Source organism: Ranitomeya imitator, chromosome 3, assembly GCF_032444005.1.
Source record: "Ranitomeya imitator isolate aRanImi1 chromosome 3, aRanImi1.pri, whole genome shotgun sequence".
Classification (NCBI taxonomy): domain Eukaryota; kingdom Metazoa; phylum Chordata; class Amphibia; order Anura; family Dendrobatidae; genus Ranitomeya; species Ranitomeya imitator.
Window position 1 is genome coordinate 670,264,579 of NC_091284.1, and position 21,920 is coordinate 670,286,498.

Sequence of the window (21,920 nt, forward strand, 5' to 3'; positions counted from 1 at the left end):
ACTAATGTAGTCCACATTACAGTCCACTATACTCAACGATGAGCTGCACATCTATAGGACTGGACCTGTAAGGTACGACCTGTCAGAATCCAGATAACGTAAGAGGGATGTTTTGTAATGAGACTGTGAAACGGAAAGGAAATTTTAATAAAATGTATCTGAAAGCAGCTAAGAAATAATAGTGAAAAAAAACACTAAAACTGGGTCAACTTCATTAAAAAAGACAAACAAACTACATATTCCACTAGTCAGAAGTAAACGTTTTATTCAGATCCACAGAGCTGCAGCCTATGGAACATGTGAAATATACACTTCCAACACAGGTATTTACAAGTCGCCATAAAGATAGCAACTGATTATAAAGTAGAACATATTGAGGAAACCGCACAGATGTAAAGTCAGCACTCTTCTCTAGAAGGTGCACGTGGTGGACCCAGTGCTTCACAATGGATGAGACAATAGGACCCTGGTACTAAAAATATGGACCGCAAATCAACTCAAGGAGTACAATAATTACATACGAGGTAATAGTCATACAGCCGTGTAACTCAGCGGAGGATCGTAAGGCAATGCTCGGACTGGCCACAGACTCTCCAGACCAGAGTGTGAAAGCTGCACAGAAATACATGCTGTCGCGCCAGGATCAGGAGAGCCTATGGCCAGTCCGAGCATTGTGTTGCGATCCTCAAGCAATTTATACGGCTATCTGTCTCTTCCCTTAATGGGAATGAACAAAATAAAATGAATGAGAATGTGCTGTAAAAACCCAATCACTATACAAAGGTATCACAAATATAATGGACATATGTATCAATATACGCTGCATTGTGTGGCACGTGTCTGGATCACGTAATAAGCCACGTGCAGCAGTCTGTGGGAGGGATGACCTGGAATAGGCCGGAGATCGTACAGATGAAGCACAGTCATTACGCGGCATGAAAACAAAGATAACAGCAAATATTAAAATAAATAAAAAAGGGGAATCATTGTCTACAATATTCTTCAGGAACAAGTGAATATTGGGATTACAAAATGTAAATTAATTATTAGGTTTGGAACAATTTTATAAAAAACATTAAAAATGTTTTTCCTCTAAAAGCCCCAGTTCCACAATTTGAGACAGGTTTTGTGCATACTGAATCAGTCCTATATACGTCAATTGATCTTCATTTCGCACACAGTATGATAGGTATTCGTTATATAAAAGTTATGTGGATGATGCCCATAAAGAGGACAACTGGAGAGCGCTAGGTGCACTGACAACTCCATCCCCATCATGTACTGACAACTCCATCCCCATCATGTACTGACAACTCCATCCCCATCAGTGTATGAATAGCTGTAAAAAGAAGAGATTAGACCTATGTGGAGCTTTCATTCCTTGTTTCATGTACTTACATTGGCCAAAGCAGAGGGATCATCACCTTTATTGTATTATAACCAGAAAGCACTTGTCATCTCCTAACAAGTAAAGCAGTTACTGGCGACAATTTCCCTAAATTTGTAATGTCCAACACACTTTATATAAAATCTGGATGCAGCAGTCAAATGCTGAGGGCCAGCTTTTGATGCATCCTGGCACAATTCAAGCAAAGATTGTCTCTTCCCTTCTCTTCTTTGTAAGGATAGTACCAGGCTTATGCTGGGCATCAGGATGGTTGGCCAACTCAGGAGGACAAGAAGAAACAGGACTCTCAAGGATAGCCTGCTTAAGGTCGTAGAATACAGACGAGTCTTCTTTGGTGAGGAACGTGATGGCAACACCGCTCTTACCAGCTCTTCCAGTTCTACCAATACGATGGATATAATCTGAAGAAAAAAAAAAGATACATTTTGAGTAATGATCCATTAAATTGGAATCTATTATGTACTGATAGTTCTCGTATGAAGATATATCTGTAATGTGTACTTGACCTGCATAGACACCAGAAATACGTAATTTCTTACTTAATGTTCCTTAATTTAAAAGGCTATTATAGTTACTATGAGCAATCACGTAACTATAGCATTAGATCAGTCAAGTTTTGCCTGTAGAGATCTGCATTAGGCTACTTTCACACTTCCGTCGGTACGGGGCCGTCGCCAACCGTCGGACATTGTGCTATATTTAGCACAACGTGGGCTGCGGATGCAGTTTTACAACGCATCCGCTGCCCATTGTGAGTTCCGGGGAGAAGGGGGCGAAGTTTCGGCCGCACATGCGTGGTCGAAAATGGTTACATTGAACTTTTTTTGTGCGTCGCGGCCGTCAAAACACGACGGATGCGACGTGTGGCCATACGTCGCAATGCGTTGCTAATGCAAGTCTATGGAGAAAAAACGCATCATGCGGGCAACATTGCAGGATGCGTTTTTCTCCAAAATGACGCATTGCGACGTACGTCACACAACGCTAGTGTGAAAGTAGCCTTAGTAATGAGTGAGTGTACTCGTTGCTCGGGTGATCTCCGAGTATTTGTTAGTGTTCGGAGATTAAGTTTTCATCTCAGCAGCTGAATGATTTACAGCTATCAGCCAGGCTGAGTACATGTGGCGGTTGCCTGGTTGCTAGGGAATCCCCACATGTAATCAAGCAGGCTAGTAGCTGTAGATCATTCACCTGCCGCGATGAAAACTAAATCTACGAACACTAACAAATACTCGGAGATCACCCGAGCAACGACTACACTCGCTCATCACTAATCTGCATCAATCGCTAGAACCGGGAAGAAAGACTAGCCTCCAGAGGCTCCATAGAGATTGATCAACCATACATGTGACTGCCATTCAAACGGGAAACACAAGTTCCTAGTACTAGATATCGGTAGGGATTTCAGTGCTCGGATGCCAACAATTCTCGTAAATCTCACCCAACATGTAGATAGGTAATTTTCTCATGAAAAATCCCTTTAAAAGAAATCTGTCAGTAGGTTTTTGCTACTTCATATGAGAGCAAGAAAATGTAGGTAATGAGAAGCTGAATCCAACGATGTGTCACTTAGATTACTGGGTGCAGCCGTTCTGACAGAACTTTTAGATTTAGAGTGAAGCAGAGCTGAGAAAGCTAACCCCGCCCTCACCAGGCTCTGTATATACAATGTCTATAGTCAGTGAGCTGCTCATCACAGGAGGGGGCGTTGCCGGAGTAATGTAGTCCAGCAGTGTTATTCTGTTAGTGATAAAGCCTTCACAGTTAGTTAACAGCACACACTTTGACAAATGACACATTGCCGAATCCTCTATCGCCTGCTGTCTACAGATTGCATAGCAAAAACCAGCTGACAGATTCCCGTTAAGTAAAATAAAGTATATTCGTTTTGGTAGCATAATAGAAATGATCTTACCTTCAATATTTTTAGCCATGTCATAGTTAACAACCATGGAGACATCCTGAATATCGATACCTCGACCAGCCACATCAGTAGCTACCAGTATATCCTTAGCTCCAGCCTTAAGATTAGACAGCGCAAACTCTCTCTGTTCCTGTCCTTTACCACCATGCAGCGTACAAGCATTGTACTGTGAAAAATAGAACATATACTATACTTGATGCTGAACTGTTGACATGTAGTGAAAAATCATACACTTAGCCACATATCTACGATAAAGTCCGTTGAGCAGGCATTAGTAATATAGCCTATGCAAATACACAGACAGACACGTACCCCCATCTTCTCAAGTGACTTGGCCAGTACATCACAACCTTTCTTCTGGTTGACAAAGATGATGATTGGTGGATCAAAGCCTTTCTCCAGGATGTTGAGCAGTTTCTTCCTGTGAGATAGGAGGCAAGCACAGATCATCAGGAATTCATTAAAAACAAAGTATAATTACTTTTCATTCGAGTCACAATCTTCATGCACTTTACATTAGACAAGGAATATAATGGGAGTCAAGGTGTGTGTGGGGGGGGAAGGGGGACGCACCTCTTCTCTCCTTCAGACATGAGGAACACCTTCTGTTCAACTCTTTCATGAGGTTTACCAGCAGAGCCAATGTACACCACTGCTGGACGACGAAGATAGCTCCTGGCCAGCCTCTCCACGGCTGGAGGCATGGTGGCTGTAAACATGACAGTCTAAGAACAAAAAGTGAGATTATCCAAAGGTTACACAAAGCACAGGATAACAAAAAGGCTGAACATTCTAAAATCCAAACTCACTTGTCTATACTTGTGCTTTCCAGACTCAAAGTTGGCAATCATTTTCTCTGGGTCTTCTGCCTCATCTGTATCAGGCTTCTGATTGGTCACTGGCATGTGTTCTAAAATCTTCTGGACGTCCGGTTCAAAACCCATATCAATCATGCGGTCGGCTTCATCAAGTACCACGTATGTGCATCGACTCAGGACTAAGTAGCGGTTTTCCAGCACATCAATCAGACGTCCAGGGGTGGCAATCACAATCTATAGGGAAGAAAATAAAAATCTCTTTATACCGAGACATTCAAAACCATGTGTGTTTAGGAAGACTTTGCAGTAGAGAACAGAAACTGAACAAAAAAGAATGCAGACAAGTCTCACAAGTGAAAGCCTTAAACGAAAGTGCCATTTAAAAAAAAAAAAAAAATTGCAGTTGAAAAAAAATGTAAAGTATTAATCTTTTTTTCATTTTTATATAGCGCTAACATATTCAGCAGCGCTTTACAGTTTGCACATATCATCGCTGTCCCTGATGGGGCTCAAAATCTACATTCCCTATCAGTATGTCTTTGGAATGTGGGAGGAAACCGGAGGACCCCCCCCGCAAACACGGGGAGAACATACAAACTCCTTGCAGATGTTGTCCATGGTGGGATTAGAACCCAGGACTCCAGCGCTGCAAAGCTGCAGTGCTAACCACTGAGCCACCGTGCTGCCTATTAATATTTTATATATTACAATATATAAATATTAATATTTTAACTTTTTAATTAAATAAAAAATGAACAATTATTTTAAAAGATTTGGCATTTCCAATTTTGAACACTAGGGGGAGCAGCTGCTGAAATTTGCCATAAAAACCTAGTGTACAACCAGCTCACATTACGACTGCAGTAAATGTGGGCGGGGTCTGCTCATGTGTGATGTCACCCCCACCTCCCCTTCTGGGTGTTTGCAAAAGGATAACAGAGGATAAAGTTCAGGAACACAGTGCAAAGCCATTTTGTTGGTGACTGCAAAGTGATACTTACAAGTAGAATATCAATCGAGGACGGCGGTGACGATTCTGTTAGTACTGCTCGCTGGGGTTAGATACCTGTAGTGTATCACGTAGCATACGCTGGGATTAGATATAGGGCTAAGCGTAGTTTATAGTGCACCACAGTATAATGGCCTCATGTAGTGCACCACAGTATAATGTGCTCCACAGTATAAAGGTCCCATATAGTGCTTCATGGTATATGGCCCTCATCTATTCACTGCATAGGAAAAAAAATAGAACACTTGTAGTCACCTTTCCCCTACTCCCACACTGTGTCCTATTCTGTGTGTTCAGAGCACAGCAGATGATCTCCCTGCTGTGCTCTGAACAGGTCTGCAGTGAGAAGTGGTCACAGCCTGTAATGTAATACTGATTACAGGCTGCGATCACTACTCCCCACTGCAGATACTCCCCTCACCCAGGATCACCGCTCCCTGGCACCTCCTGTCATCACATGGACTGAGCAGTCTCTTATGCCCAGGGGCTGCTGTATTTAAGGTGTGTAACTGTCGCGTTCAGACACTTATACACCCCCAAATGCAAATGGCAGCCCCCAGTGGTTGAAATAAAATTTAAAGAAGTTATCCACTACTTGGACAACTCGATTGGCCACGATAAAATAATAAAGCCTATATTCAATTCCCGTGACGGCGCCGATCAAAACATCCGAAGGCGGAAACAGTGACGCCAGCACTGATGGGGCACCAATGTCACGTGTCACAGCACCACACGAGAGCCCAGAGGAGCGCGAGTTATATAATTATTGATACAAAAATAAAAATCGCAGCACCTTCCCTGTAGCATTGGTAAATAAATAGGAAAGTAAATGAGGTTTGTTTCTTTTCTACGAGTCAATAGACTGCCCCAATGTCCTTTTCAGAACAGCAGAAGCAGTATTCAGTCCCCATGAGACTGTATATCATAGCGGTTTTAATACTTTGGCCCCTTATAATTTTCTCAGGTAAAAGCATCATGGTCTCATAGCAATTAAAAGCATTGCAACCTCAACGGGTGCAACATATTGAATTAATCTGTATTTTCAAGAAAGGGAAAAAAACAGGATTTTTGGTTGCTTACCGTAAAATCTGTTTCTTGAAGCCTCCATTGGGGGACACAGGAACCATGGGTGTATGCTGCTGCCACTAGGAGGCTGACACTATGCAAATAAAAAAATTAGCTCCTCCTCTGCAGTGTACACCCCACCGACTGGCATTAAACTCTTCAGTTAGTGAGAAAGCAGTAGGAGAAAGAACAAGGTTGAAAAACCATAACCACAAACTTGAGAACTGTAAACGTGAGAACAGTCAGAGAACATATAACAAAAACATTGGGAGGGTGCTGTGTCCCCCAATGGAGGCTTCAAGAAACAGATTTTACGGTAAGCAACCAAAAATCCTGTTTTCTTTATCGCCTCTCATTGGGGGACACAGGAACCATGGGACGTCCCAAAGCAGTCCCAAAGGCGGGAAAAAACAGACTTCCATCAGGTCAGAGGACTCACCACTGCCGCCTGCAGGATCCTTCTGCCTAGGCTGGCGTCCGCCGATGCGTAGGTATGGACCTTGTAAAATTTGGCGAACGTGTGGATGGAAGACCAAGTTGCCGCTTTGCACAGCTGTAGGGCGGAAGCCCTGTGGTGCACCGCCCAGGAGGCGCCGACTGCCCGGGTAGAGTGAGCCTTAATCCCAGGAGGGGGCACTCTGTTCTTGACCTGGTAAGCCTCCAAGATTGCCATCCTGATCCATCGAGCAATAGTCGCTTTAGAAGCCGGCTGGCCTCTGCGCGTGCCATCAGGAATGACGAAAAAGGAATCCGTCTTCCGGAAAGTGGACGTTCTGTCCAGATAGATCCTCACAGCCCTGACAAGATCCAGCTTGTTCAATGATCGCTCCAGAGGATGAGTCGGAGCTGGACAAAAGGAAGGTAGAACGATGTCCTCGTTGAGGTGGAAGGTGGAAACCACCTTAGGAAGAAAAGAAGGTGGGGGCCGGAAGACCACCTTGTCCTGGTGAATGACCAAAAACGGAGGACGGCAAGACAGGGCCGCCAGCTCGGAAACGCGGCGAATGGACGTGATGGCCACAAGAAAGGCTACCTTCCATGATAAAGCTGATAGAGGAATCTCCCTAAGAGGTTCAAAGGGAGAAACCTTCAGAACGTCCAGTACCAGGTTTAGGTCCCATGCCTCCACAGGGGCCCTGTACGGCGGGACGATGTGGGCTACCCCCTGAAAGAAGGTCTTAACCTGTGGCCGAGAGGCCAAGGTCTTCTGAAAGAGGATGGAAAGCGCAGCGACCTGACCCTTCAGAGAACTAAGAGCCAGGCCCGAATCCAGTCCTGCCTGAAGGAAGGCCAAAAGAGAAGGCAGGGAAAAAACCATAGGCGGAAGGCGGTTGGACTCGCACCACCGGAAGTAGGCCTTCCAGGTGCGGTAGTAGATCCTGGAAGACGAAGGCTTCCGAGCCTGAATCATGGTGTGAATCACCCGGTCCGAAAGGCCCGACGCTCTCAGAACCGCGGTCTCAACAGCCACGCCGTTAAACTGAGCGACCGAGAATTCGGGTGGCAGATCGGACCCTGGGACAGCAGATCGGGCCTGTCTGGAAGGCGCCAGGGAGCGTCCGCGAGAAGGTTGACGAGCTCCGCGAACCAAGCTGTCCTGGGCCAATCCGGGGCGATCAGGATGACCGGCACCCCTTCCGCTTTGATCTTCTTCAACAGTTTGGGAAGTAATGGAAGGGGTGGGAACAGGTAGGGCAGCTCGAACTGTGACCAAGGAATGGCCAGAGCATCGACGCCCACTGCGAGAGGATCGCGGGACCTGGAGACGAACTGCGGAACCTTCCTGTTGACTCGGGACGCCGTGAGATCCACATCCGGAGTTCCCCATCGAAGACAAATCTGATGGAAGACCTCCGGATGTAAGGACCATTCCCCTGCCGCGAGGCCCTCGCGGCTGAGGAAGTCGGCGGCCCAGTTTTCCACGCCGGGGATATGCACCGCGGATATCACCGGAACCGTTGCCTCTGCCCAAAGGAGGATCTTGGATACCTCGGCAAGGGCCAAGGAGCTCCGAGTCCCCCCCTGATGGTTGACATATGCCACAGCCGTGGCGTTGTCCGTCTGGATCCGGACTGGAAGGCCCCTGAGAATCCTTTCCCAGTGGCGGAGGGACAGGAAGATGGCCCGAATTTCGAGGACGTTGATCGGCAGAGAAGACTCCTGCAGCGACCAGCGGCCCTGGACCGTCAGGTGGCGAAAAACCGCACCCCAGCCGAGCAGGCTGGCGTCCGTTGTCACCACCTGCCAGTGAACTGGAAGGAAGGACCTGCCCTGGGAGATGAGAGGTGACGTCAGCCACCAGTTGAGAGACCGCCTGACCCGAAAGGAGAGTTTGATCTGTCGATCCAGGGAGAAGACCGACCTGTCCCACTGAGACAGAATGGCTTGCTGAAGGGGTCGCGAATGGAATTGGGCGAAGGGAATCGCTTCCAATGTAGCTACCATCCTCCCCAGAACCTTCATGGCCGAACGGAGGGAGGGAGGACGAGGACCCTGGAGCAAGCGTATGTCTTGACAGAGAGTGGATCTCTTGTCTGTGGGAAGGAAGACTCTGCTCTGACGAGTATCGAAAAGCATGCCCAGAAAGATGATGCGCTGAGAAGGAATAAGACAGGACTTCTTCCGGTTTACCAGCCACCCGAAACGGGCTAAGGTGTCGAGAACAATGGACAGGCTTTCGTGGGCCTGAGCGAAGGACGGAGCCTTGATGAGGATGTCGTCGAGATATGGAAATAGGACCAGGCCTCTGACTCTCAAGATGGCCATCAGCGCCGCCATGATTTTCGTGAACACTCTTGGCGCGGTTGCGAGACCGAACGGCAGGGCGACGAACTGAAAATGGTCTCGTTGCACTGCAAAGCGCAGGAAACGGTGATGTCCGGGAAATATCGGGACATGGAGGTAGGCGTCCTGGATATCTATTGAGCATAGAAACTCCTGAGCCTCCATGGAAGCAATTACTGAACGAAGGGATTCCATCCTGAAGTGTCTCAGGCGAACTCTCCTGTTCAGCAATTTGAGGTCCAGAATGGGGCGAACTTTGCCGTCTTTTTTCGGTACCACAAAAAGATTCGAGTAGAAACCCGTGAAGCGTTCTTTTTCTGGGACGGGAACGATTACCCCGGATTTGAGCAGAGAAGCGATGGCTGAGAAGAAACCCGGAACTAGAGCGGGGTCTCTTGGAGGACGGGATTGGAAGAAACGATCCCGAGGTTGGGAAGCGAACTCTATTTTGTATCCCGAGGATACAACTTCCCTGACCCATGCGTCCTCTACTGCGGAAATCCAGACGTCCCTGAAAAGGAGAAGACGGCCGCCCAATCTGGGAGTTGGGCTGGAGTCTTGCCGAGAGTCATGCCGAGGTGGATCTTCCAGTCCTGGGCCTGGAGGATCTACCCTGGGAGAAACGAGGACGCCAGGACGGAGTGGGCCTAAAGGACACCGCCTTCTTCTCTTGACGTGCCTGTGGCCTCTGTTGCTGCTGGGAAAGGGAGTTTGACGCAGCGAAGCGACGAAAAGGCCGAAAAGAACGAAACTGTCGTCTAGGGGGAGGGCGACGAGGCTTAGCCTGGGGGAGAAGAGAACTTGTACCCCCGGTGGCGTCTTTAATTATTTGGTCCAGCTGGGAACCAAAGAGACGAGAGCCCTGGAAGGGCAGACTAGTGAGGGACTTTTTGGAGGACAAGTCCGCCTGCCAGGCCTTGAGCCAAACGGTCCGGCGGATGGCAACGGCATTGCTGGAAGCTTCAGCCGCACAAGACGCGGCATCCAGGGAGGCGGAAACCAGGTATTCACCAGCATGGGAAATCTGGTTGGCAAGTTCCGCTAATTGCGCGGGAGGCGCCCCATCCAGGATACCCCGCCGAAGATCCTTGGCCCATTTTGAGATGGATTTTGAAGCCCAAGTGGACGCAAAAACTGGACATAGAGCCGCTGAAGCCGCTTCAAAAGCAGATTTCGCGAAGGATTCTATAACTCTATCGTTAGAATCCTTCAGAGATGCTCCGCCGGACAGAGGAAGCACCGTGTTGGTGGACAGCCTGGAAACAGGGGGGTCCACCGAGGGAGATGCTGTCCAATTGGCGGTAAGTTCTGGAGGAAAAGGATATAATACACCCAGGCGTTTTCCCCTCTGAAAACGCCTAGTGGGGTTCTCTCTCTCTCTGGACACGATTTCCTCGAATTCAGGATGAGGAGCGAAAAATTTTGAAGGTGGTTTGGCCCGTCTGAACGAAACCGCCTGATCTGCGGGTTCCGTAGAGGGATCCTTGATGCCACATGTTTGGTTTATTGCCCCAATGAGGTTCTGAACTGTCTCACTCATGGTGGCGATTTGGTGAGGATCCAGCTCCGAAGTATCCTCCGAAGGCGCATCAGATAATGCCTCGCCTGACTCAGGGGAGGAGGATCGGTGGGACACCAACCGCGGGGGAGGGCCGAGCGGCGAGATGGAGCGCGAAGAGGACTCAGACCGACGTTCCTGTCTGGACCTTTTATGGCTTATCAAGGAGGGTTCGGGCGGCGGTTCCTGCGACCCGCTGGCCACTGCAGGGGTCTGCAGGGGTAACCGATCCAGCGCGGACACTAGAGTTTGAGATACCCGTGTTAAATCGGCCACCGATTGTGACAGAGAGGCGGCCCAGCCTGGGATGGGGGGATCACTCTCGGGCGGAACAGCCGGGGGATCCTGGGCGGTGGGAACAATCGGGTTGCTGCAGGACTGACACAGCGGGGAGGACTGACCTGAGGGAAGTTTGCTGTTACAGGACGAACATGCAAAGTACGTGACTAAGGCAGAAGATGAAGAGGTAGGGGGACGAGAGCGGCCCCCTTTAGAGGTAGACATTTTTAGGGACCCTGAAGATGCCAGTGGGTTAGGGGACAGTGGGCAGAGGGGGGTGTCAGTCTGCAGTGCAGCTACTCACGGACCCGGTCCTGGAAGATGTCCCACTTGTCCTCGGCGGAGAACTTCCCTGAGGTGCTGATTCTGCGATGCTGAGCCACAGAAGATGCGAGTGCTGCTGCTGTGAGAAGCGGTGCACACCGGCCGAGGGACCCACGAGGAAGGGGGTGGAGCCAGACGCAGAGGCGCCGGTGGGCAGGGCGCAGTATGTCGGGCGGGAAAGAAGCCCGCCCGCAGAACCGGAAGTGAGGAGACGAGAAACCGGAAGTAGGCACCGGCCTAAGCCGGGACCTAAATTAGAGACCGGCGCCGCCGGAGAAGGGAACCGCGGCGCCGGAGCAGTGCGCCGCAGAGTCTGAGAAGAGCGGCAGTCTGCCAAGGCTGTCTGAACGGAACTGGCGGGGTCGCGGCGCCAGAGGTAGGCCCCGGCAGAAGCCGGGACCTAAATTAGAGGCCGGCGCCGCCGGAAAATCGCGGCGCCGGAGCGTCGCCAGAGAATCGCGGTGCCGGAGCGCCGCCTGAGAATAGCGGCGCCGGAGCGCCGCCGGAGAGTGGCGGCGTCGGAGCGCCGCAGAAAGTAAGTGGCACGGCATCCTGCCAAGGACGCCGTGCAGACACAGGACGCCGTGCAGACACAGGACGCATTGAGGCCCCCGAGCAGTGAGACCGCAGGGGGAAGCGGCGCAGCAGCCTGCCAGGCTGTGACTCTGTAAGGGGCTGTGCGGCTGCAGGGAAAGAACTGCGGCCGCTAAGGAAGAAGAGCTTATGGCTGTCCCTGGGATCCCAAATAAACGCCATGAGGGGAGACAGGGGGACATCTGGAGAAAAGATCCCGGGGGAATGGAGGGGAAATACTCACCTAAACATCCCACGCCGTTACTAACCTGAGGGGAATGAGACGTCACGGAGCTGTGATGGACGTCCTCGTCTCCTCCAACCGACAGGCTCTGGTAGGCGAGTGGGTGGGGGACGGAGCCAGGACCGGACTTCTGAGCACGCTTCTGTGCTAGGATCTTGGTCCTGGAGAGGGATCTATGAGGATACGGGGTGGCAGTACACGCCGTACTCATAGTCCGTATTGTGGGACTACAGGTGTGACTGCTCACCCTGTATCCCTCTGGAAAAAAACCTGAAAAGAAACGACGCACATTGAGGTAGATAAGGGTCTAATGAAAGACCCGTGTCCACCTCCTACTGACACTAAGCTAAACTGAAGAGTTTAATGCCAGTCGGTGGGGTGTACACTGCAGAGGAGGAGCTAATTTTTTTATTTGCATAGTGTCAGCCTCCTAGTGGCAGCAGCATACACCCATGGTTCCGGTGTCCCCCAATGAGAGGCGATAAAGAAAGAGGGATTTTTGGTACTCACCGTAAAATCTCTTTCTTGGAGCCTTCATTGGGGGGCACAGGAAACCATGGGTGTATGCTGCTGTCACTAGGAGGCTGACACTATGCAAAAAAAGGAAAATAGCTCCTCCTCCGCAGTATACACCCACCAACAGGCAGGAAGCACCTTAGTTAGTGTTAAAGCAGTAGGAAAAGCAACAAAAACAACATATGTACCAATCCAACAACGGAGGCACATAGACCAAATAATGGTACAACATATGTACCAATCCAACATGAAGACACATAGATCAAATAATGGTACAACATACCAAATAATGGTACCACATATGTGCCACTGCAACAACAAATGCACACTAATGGTATAAACAGTTAGGGAGGGTGCTGTGTCCCCCAATGAAGGCTCCAAGAAAGAGATTTTACGGTGAGTACCAAAAAAACCCGCTTTCTTTATAGCTTCATTGGGGGACACAGGTAACCATGGGATGTCCCAACGCAGTCGCTAGGGTGGGAAACAGGAAGATTCAAGGAATAAATGGGCTCAGGTCGGTCGGTGCAAAACCGCCACCTGCAGCACCTTCCTTCCCAGGCCTGCATCAGATGAGGCATGGTATGAACCCTGTAAAGACTAACAAAAGAGGGCAAATATGACCAGGTTGCGGCCTTACAGTCTGGAAAGCCAAATCCTGGTGACAAACAGCCTAGGAGGCCCCTACCGCAGGGCGGAGTGAGCCTTCAGCCCCAGAGGAGCCTGCACCATCAGTCCTGGAAGCGGACTGCCTCACTGCAATAGAGAAACCAGAAACTAGGAGCCCTTTAAGGCAACCTTCAGAGATGATGAGCAGGGAATCAGATTGACGAAAGTGAGCAGTCCTTGAAAGGTAGACTCGGAGAGCGGTGACGGAATCCAGCTTGTAGAGGGACTTATCCAGGGGATGGACTGGAGAGACACAAAAGGAAGGACAATGACCTCCTTAATGAGAAAGGAAAAGACCACCTCGGGAAGAAAGGAAGGGCCAGGCCCGAGAACCACCTTGTCCTGATATAGGATCAGGAGCGGGGAACGGCAGGACAATGCCGCTAACTTGGAAACTCTTCTGATGGACATAATTGAACAAAGAGAAATGTCATGTGCTGAATGGGCTAAAACAGGGGGCGCGCTGCGGCGCGCCCAAGACCAGATTGAAATTCCATGGATTTATCGGAGGACAATAAGGAGGAGCCAGGTGAGCGCCTCCTTGAAGAGAACCAAGAATGAAAGGAAAACGGACATAGGGACCAGACCCTTGTCCATACTCCACCAAAAGAAGGCCTTTCAGTATTTGTAGTAGATACACAAGGATGCTGGTTTCCCGGTCCCAATCATGGTCTGAATGACCAGCCGGGGAAAAACCAGACTCCCCCAGGACTATAAAGGCACAGATGATTGGCCTCGGGGAGACCAAAACATCCAACACCGCAGAGACACGTGTTTCTCAACGCAGTGATTCCAGAACACTGCCCCCATCCCTTATGGGAAATATGCAGATGCATGTAAAGAAGCTGCGGAGACACCATCACGTGTTTCTCGACGCAAGCAGTGAATAGCCAGGCCTTTCCCCGGGAAGGAACAACCACGGGAAGGGCAGCATCCTATGAAGGTACTGCGTTGAGAAACACGTGATGGTGTCTCCGCGGTGTTGGATGTTTTGGTCTCCCCGAGGCCAATCATCTGTGCCTTTATAGCCTATTTACTAGGCACTGCTCCTAATAGCCAGATTCCTACTCCACACTGATGAGGGGCAAAAACCCCGAAACAGCTGTCTGTGGATGGATACCATGCTTGGCATAGGTGGCTTTCCTTCATAGGATGCTGCCCTTCCCGTGGTTGTTCCTTCCCGGGGAAAGGCCTGGCTATTCACTGCTTGCATCGAGAAACACGTGATGGTGTCTCCGCAGCTTCTTTACATGCATCCCCCAGGACTATGGCCTCAACGGCCATGCTGTTAAACACAGAGACTATGAACTCTGGTGGAAGAGGGAACCTTGAGAGAGAGTATCTTGACGGCCTGGAAGCATCCAAGGGGCGTCTATGAACATATTCACCGGGCCTTTTTTGGCCAATCCGAAGATAACAGGAATATAGGGATCCCTTCTTCCTTTTCACAACTCTCGGGCCGAGAGGAGAGACGGAAAAGGAGAGAGCAGATGGAATTGTGACTGCGATATTACTAGAGCATCGCAACAGGTGGCTAGCAGGTCCCGGGATCTGGCTACGAACCAAGGAACCTTGTGGTTTATTCAAGATGCCACGAGGACAACGTCCGGAGAGCCCCATTTCAGCATATATGGATGAAGACAGAGGGGCTGAGCCATTGGCTGCCCGAAGCGAGGCCCAGATGGCTCAAAGTCGATTGCCTGGTTTCCTACCCTTGGAATGTGCATGGCTGATATGGCGGAAACATTATGCTCTGCCTCTCGCAGAATCCTTGTTAACTCTGACTTCACTTGTTTGATGCGAGTACCGCCATAACGGTTTATGTAAACCTCGGCCGCGGCATTGTCTCTTGGGCGTTCCAGTGGCTCTGCTCTGTGTGACGAAGAAAAAACGACTGCAGAAGAGGAGACTGGCGTTGTTGGTGAAAACCTGCCACTAGAGAGGAAAGAGGAACTTCCGTTATAGAACTGATGTCGATGGCGTCACCAGATAAAACACTGCTTCACTCAGAGGAAGAAGCACAGGATTGTCTGTGGAGACGACCAGAGAGCCCGCTGAAGGGGGCGGGCATAGAACTGGTCAAAAGGAACGGTTTCCAAGGCGACAATCCATTTCCCCTAGAACTCCTATGCAGGACCATAGGAGAAGAGAAGCTGATCGCTTTAGAGTACAGAAACCCCAGGCAGAGGGATGAAAAACCTTCTCCATTGGAAGGAAGACGGGCTTGGGTCATGTCAAACCCATACCTAGAAACACCAAGTACTGAGCAAAGGTGAGGGAGGACTTTTCTCTGTTTATAATCTAGCTGAGATGGATATGTAGAGTAAACTGAAGACTCTGGTTGCAGTCTCAGCGGGACGGCTCATTGATCAGAAGATTGTTTAAGTAGGGAAATATGAAGAATCCCTTGGATAGAAGAATGACCCTGACCGCTGCCATGACGTAAATAGTCTGGGAGCAGAGGCTAGGATGAAGGGGAGGGCCGTGAACTGATAAGGACCCTCCTAGCTTACACATCATAGGAGCCTCTGAAGCTAAACACAAACAATGTGAGAAAAATTCTCCTGAGTCCATGAAAGTGATTACCAAACTTAGTTACATCGTCCTGAAGAGACAGGACCGAACGTGACTGGTAAACCGCTCGAGGACTAAAAACGGAGGAGCGTTCCGCCTTTCTTCGTGACTAAGAAAGTATAGAATAGAACCCCGAGAACAGTACGTTCCTGGGGACGGTTACGATCACTTCTGTGAATGGCAGGTAAAGACTGCTTGAAGAACTGCTGGGGCCTGCGACGTATGTCTTGACGGGCAAAAAAACAAAAGGAAACTTCTTCCTGGGGGGCGAAGAACGTTCGATATTGTATTGTAGCCGGAAGTCACCATCTCTCTCGAGGTTGAAGCAACCTTTTCCTATTAAAAGGACATTAGGATTGGACCGGAAAAGCGAGGTGTTTTTTCCCCCGCCAGTGGCATCCGAAACTATTGATCCAGCTTGTATCCAAAAGATCTAAAGACTTGGAAGGCAAAACCAGTGAGGCCAGAGAATGCGACATATGGCAACAATGCTGCCGGTAGTCGCGACGGAACAACCAGCCGCATCAAAAGGGGAGCGGACACAAGATATTTGCTGGCATGGGCAATCTGATCAGCCAGATCTGGCCTCCCATCCGGAGGAGCGGCCGCTAGAATACCTTGGTGAAGTATTCTTGCCCCGACAGACATGGAGTTTGACACCCAGGTGTAGGCAAATGTGGGGCAGAGAGAGAGGGGCGCCAGCTGCCTCCAAGGCTGACTTAACCAAGGCTTCAATCTGTCTATCTGTAGAATCTCTAAGGGATGCACTGATCAGTAGAGACAAGGCTGTCTAGGAAGACAGGCGAGAAGCAGGTGGATCCACCTTAGGGATTCTGCCCATTTATCAAGAAGGCCTGGTCTAAAGGGGTAGAGGATGTGTAGCTTCCTCCTACCTGGGAGACGCTTTTCAGAATGTTCCCAGTGTTTAGATATAGTCATGACAAGTTCCCTGGTCAGGGAAAATTCCGGGAAAAACGTTTTTTTTTTTTACCCATTTGAAAGTAATGGAGTGCTCGTGAGCAGGAGCCTCATCCTCCCGTAGGTTCAGAGACTTGGTATTTTGCCAAGATGAGGTTATTGAGCATAGCTTGCATCTTTCAGGTCTGGTCCGTATCGGACTCAGACTTGGAATCCATATCCGACCCAAAAACCGCCTCCGAGGAGGGGCATGGGATGAGGAATGCATCCAGGATAAAGTAGAGGGAGCAGCCGGTTCTTTTGCTTTGCACGTGATCTGTTCCTGTGAAGGTCGCGGTCAGGTGCGTGCGAATCACCGTGAGAGGTGTTCGGAGCACTGGTGGCAGAAGACAAATGTGACGGACGCTCCAGGACCTGGACCAGGGATTGTGAGAGTTTGGTCAAATCTGAGAACGACTGTGAGCTGGCAACAGCCCACTCCGGAAGGAGGGGAGTGCTCTCATCCCAAGTGTTAGAGGGTTTATCTGAATGCCACTGCTCTTGTACGGATGGCACAAGCATCGCGAATTATAGGGACAGGAATGGGCCTCCCTGAGATTGGGCATAAGTAATAGGCTAAGGCTACAGCTGGGAGAGCCAAGCCCTTGTGAAGAGAGAAAATAACCAGTCTGAGCTGGTCCTACCTGATAACAGAGACGGCTGTCAATATTAAGGCTGCAGTATCCCCAGAACCAGTAGGTTAATGATGGACACCTTTTGTGCCCTTCGGAAGGCGATGGTGGCTGCACGATTCTTCATACGGTTTTGAATCTTCACTCAACCTGAGATACACTATGTCCCCCCTGTGGGGGGGTTGGAAGGCCTGTATCGGGAGAGAGGGATAGAGAAAAAACACTCTCTCATTAGGCCAGGATATGGGGCCTCAGCGTACGGCGTGCCCTAATGAGAAGGAAGTCCCGTAACAGGGCGTGGCTAAGCGGAAGGCGACCTCGGCTATGCCGAGTCCGGAGAAAAGGCCCCGACGCCGGGGGCTAAACTAACGGGTACATATAATTATGCGAAGCCTCCACACAGACAAAGACAGGACCGGAATTCCTGGTATGAAAATTGGCCACGTCTGACAGAGTCAGGAAGTGGGTGACTAAAATAGTAAAGGACATGGAATTATGTGCAGTCTCGGCACCCGCAGTGGCAGGGCCGGTAAACGAAGGTCCTAGTCTGCGTCTGTTGGGAGTAGAGGCTTCTCCATTGACTGTGCCGCCAGAGGGGCACAACGGGTAGGGGGGAGGAGGCCCCTTGATAGGGAGAAAAGCGCGCGATAAACATGCGCGCTTAATGCGGAGGGCGTTAATGAAGCACTAGCTGAGGAAAAGATGGCTGTTGTTGTTCAGTGACGTCCTGTTCTGTGCAGCGTTCCGTGGGTAAACGGTGAGGCAGGCGGTTTAAGGGTCTTTTACCTGCAATGTCCGGTTCCACAGGAAAAGAGAGGATCGAACAGGGGCCCGTTGAGGGAAGGGTCACTGGATACGAAATCCTTCAACCCCGAAGACAAGGGGGAGGGTCACCGCTGGTGACCACCGCCTTCCTCTCAGCCCTCTCCGAGGAGAGGGGTGAGGGGGACTGTTTTGGCTAGGACCGCCACCGTATAGACCCTGGAGCACCTGGGAGGGTAACAGGGGAAAATGTCCTGCCGGCGGTCTGAGAGTTGCGATGTGGGCGACACCACACTGCTCGCTCAGCCGCCCTCCTGGGGAGGCAGGGTGAGAGATTACACCCTGATTCCCTGAATCCTGTATCTGAAAGAGAAAACAAAATCGTTAATAAAAAACAATAAAAACCTGTAGGGAAAGCAGGGTTAGCAGCGGATCTGAAGATCCAGGTCCGCCTCCTACAGACACTAAGCACAAACTGAGGTACTTCCTGCCTGTCGGTGGAGCTATTTTCTTTTTTTGCATAGTGTCAGCCTCCTAGCGACAGCAGCATACACCCAAAATTACCTGTGTCCCCCAATGATGCTATAAAGAAAAACATTTTACAAGCTACTTTTAAACTACACCAAACATTTCCAAAAGGAGTAAAAAATAGGCAAGACTCACCTCGCAACCCATTCTCAACCGGAATCCCTGGTCCTCCCGAGAAATACCACCAATGACGGCTACAGTTCGAATGCCCAGGGGCTTTCCAAACTTGATTGTTTCCTCCTCAATCTGCTGAGCCAATTCTCTGGTTGGTGCCAGAATAATTGCATATGGTCCCTGGTCAGACTCCTCAATCCTACAAAATGTGAAGAAAAAGGGGATTTTTAGGCATAATTGCACAATTTGGGATATAACTTGTAATTTGGTTCATCTGATTATATTTCAAACTAGCAAGATTAACATCACATAACGTGAGTATAATATTATCTCTGACCTGTCGATCTTGGGCAGAGTTGTGATCCAGACCAACAGGGGAATGAGGAAGGCAGCAGTTTTACCACTGCCAGTCTCAGCCACGCCAATGATGTCCCGATTCTGTAGGCCAATAGGAATGGCTTGTCTCTGAATTGGTGTAGGCTCCTACAAAATGTAAAAAAAAAAAAATCAAAATGAGGATTTTTTTTTTTTTTGTAAAAAGAGGGCAAACAATGTTCAAAACGAGCTGTTAATGACATGACCGGATGTCTCTTCTCCTAATACAAAATCTTACTCTGAAATTATTAGAAATGATTGGCACGGAGAACCTGGTTAGTACAGGTACCTGCAGGGATATGCACATGTCCTATTTTAGTGAACAGAACAGGTGCATGATACCTGATGATCCCGTACAAGTCCTGGCATCCATCTGTAGACATCCACAGGTGGACATCTACATCGGTAGACCCGTAGAAATGCAGCCGCGGGAAACGGCCGTCATCCTTGTATCCCACACATAGCTCCCCTGCTAAAGATTTTTTAATGTTTTAATAAACTTTTCCTCGATGTTCCTAGTTTCACAGTGTTACTATACTGGCAGATTACACAATAGCTATCCTTGTGCACTAGATAAATGCCAGTCAAGTACCCAACAACCTATTGTGCATCTTGACTGCCCAGCTGTGACAAACCAGGCACAATTTTTATCATTCATCAATTATCTAGTTGTATAAACGGTTATTCCTTTATATCCATCAATCATTTAGAATAAACACACATTTCTACACATAACCCACACACCTTGTATCCACACTTGTCAATAACTTCCAGAATATGTGGTGGTAAAGAGGAATCGATCCAGGAGCGGATTGGGTTGGGAATTTTGCCACCCTTGGTGGTGATGCTGTAATCCTCTCGGAAGATACGCCAATCTCTGTCTGTCATTTCATCAAGCTTCTTCTGAGACCAGTGTCTATCATCCCAGCGCTGCTTGGCTTCCTTCTTCCTGAGCTTCCGCAGCCGCACCCTGGTAATGTCCAATGTGTGAGATGTCAGTCTTACATGCTGCATATGTTGGGGCTATGATATCAGGAGTGTATGTACAACATCTGTGAGCATTAATGCAATGTATGCTCTGCAGCCCATGACAAGGGAATTATAACATTGCTGATTTAAAAAATCCTTTTAGACCACATGAAGGAATACAACGGGTCTGACACAAAAGGTTAGGTCTCAGCCACTGCTTTAATGCTCAGAGTCTGCACTGTGGAAATCAGCACTACAGTCTGACAGTTCCTATTCTACTTACTCCTCTTGCTCCTTCTCCTCCAAGGTCCTCCTCTTTTCCATAAGGTCCCCATAAAAGCGGGACTGTTCACGCTTCTGTTGTTTAAGGTCTATACCTGCGATAAAGCCACGTCCAAGAAGCTGAACATGATGCCGCTCTTTATACCTGGAAGAAAGATTACAAGGAGAAGATTTTTTTTTTTTTACAATGCTTTCATTAGTTTTATAGTTTTTCATGAAAGAAGAGTGCAGTCATTATTCTGATGAATACATCTAGTCTCAATGTAGACTACTGCTAGAATTAGGACATGCCACTAACCACGATACGATGTGCACTAGCAGCCTCACTTACAGGGGGTTGTAATCTATAGAAGTGTCCTCTGATGCATCCCATTCAAACACAAACTTCCGGTCATTCAAATGCCGCGTACGTCTCCTCTTCTTTATACCTCCAAGGTAACGTTCCTAAATAAAAAGGAAAATTAATGAAGCATCAAATCAATCACTTTTTTAAATTAATAAGCTCATTAGAACTACTCTAGTAGCTGCACCAAAATATTTGTTTTGTTAATATAAAAATCTTGCTAGGAAGACACATCCTTCACATCCTATCAATTTTTCACCCATTATTATTCCAAAACTCTTACTGTTTCACTTATTCATTCTCGTCTGGACTATTGTAACTCTCTACTAATCGGCCTCCCTCTTACCAAACTCTCCCCACTCCAATCTGTCCTGAATGCTGCAGCCAGGATCATATTCCTCACCAACCGTTACACCGATGCCTCTACCTTGTGCCAGTCATTACACTGGCTACCCAACCACTCAAGAATCCAGTACAAAACTACTACCCTCATCCACAAAGCACTCCATGGCTCAGCACCACCCTACATCTCCTCTCTGGTCTCAGTCTACCACCCTACCCATGCCCTCTGCTCCGCTAATGACCTCAATAATCAGAACCTCCCATTCCCGTCTCCAAGACTTTACACGTGCTGCGCTGATTCTTTGGAATGCACTACCTAGGTTAATACGATTAATCTCCAATCCCCACAGTTTTAAGCGTGCCCTAAAAACGCATTTGTTCAGATTGGCCTACCACATCAACGCATTAACCTAACTAACCCTGTGTGGCCCATTCAAAAAAAACAAAAACAAACAAAAAACTTAAACCATAATCAGGTTCCTCTTATCATGTTCTCATACACTTTATGCAGTTATTAGCCCTCTGTGTCTGTACTGTTACATACTTAGGCTGTTAACTGGTTCATGCAGCTTTACATGAACACCCGAGCCTTACACTATGGCCGGTCCGAATAACTAAAGCAATTGTTACCATCCACCTCTCGTGTCTCCCCTTTTCCTCATAGTTTGTAAGCTTGCGAGCAGGGCTCTCATTCCTCTTGGTATCTATTTTGAACTGTATTTCTGTTATGCTGTAATGTCTTTTGTCTGTACAAGTCCCCTCTATAATTTGTAAAGCGCTGCGGAATATGTTGGCGCTATATAAATGAAATTATTATTATTATTTTACCAAGCAAATTAAGACTCATGCATATCAGTGCAAGGTGGATCGA

The 21,920-nt window shown here is 48.7% G+C and overlaps 1 protein-coding gene across 2 annotated transcripts in view; it reads right to left on the reverse strand.

Moving 5' to 3' along the window:
- Positions 1-239: 239 nt before the first annotated feature.
- DDX23 (DEAD-box helicase 23) overlaps positions 240-21,920 on the reverse strand; it is a 41,490-nt gene continuing 19,809 nt past the window's right edge. For both annotated transcript variants that reach the window (XM_069758338.1, XM_069758337.1), the window contains exons 8-17: positions 20,696-20,808; positions 20,366-20,509; positions 19,858-20,083; positions 19,076-19,221; positions 18,760-18,937; positions 4,142-4,384; positions 3,906-4,057; positions 3,645-3,753; positions 3,324-3,498; positions 240-1,809 (exon numbers count right to left, since the gene is read on the reverse strand). In XM_069758338.1, coding sequence (XP_069614439.1) covers positions 1,586-1,809; positions 3,324-3,498; positions 3,645-3,753; positions 3,906-4,057; positions 4,142-4,384; positions 18,760-18,937; positions 19,076-19,221; positions 19,858-20,083; positions 20,366-20,509; positions 20,696-20,808 — 1,710 coding nt within the window. In that variant the 3' untranslated portion in view covers positions 240-1,585. The remainder of the gene's footprint in view (positions 1,810-3,323; positions 3,499-3,644; positions 3,754-3,905; positions 4,058-4,141; positions 4,385-18,759; positions 18,938-19,075; positions 19,222-19,857; positions 20,084-20,365; positions 20,510-20,695; positions 20,809-21,920) is intronic.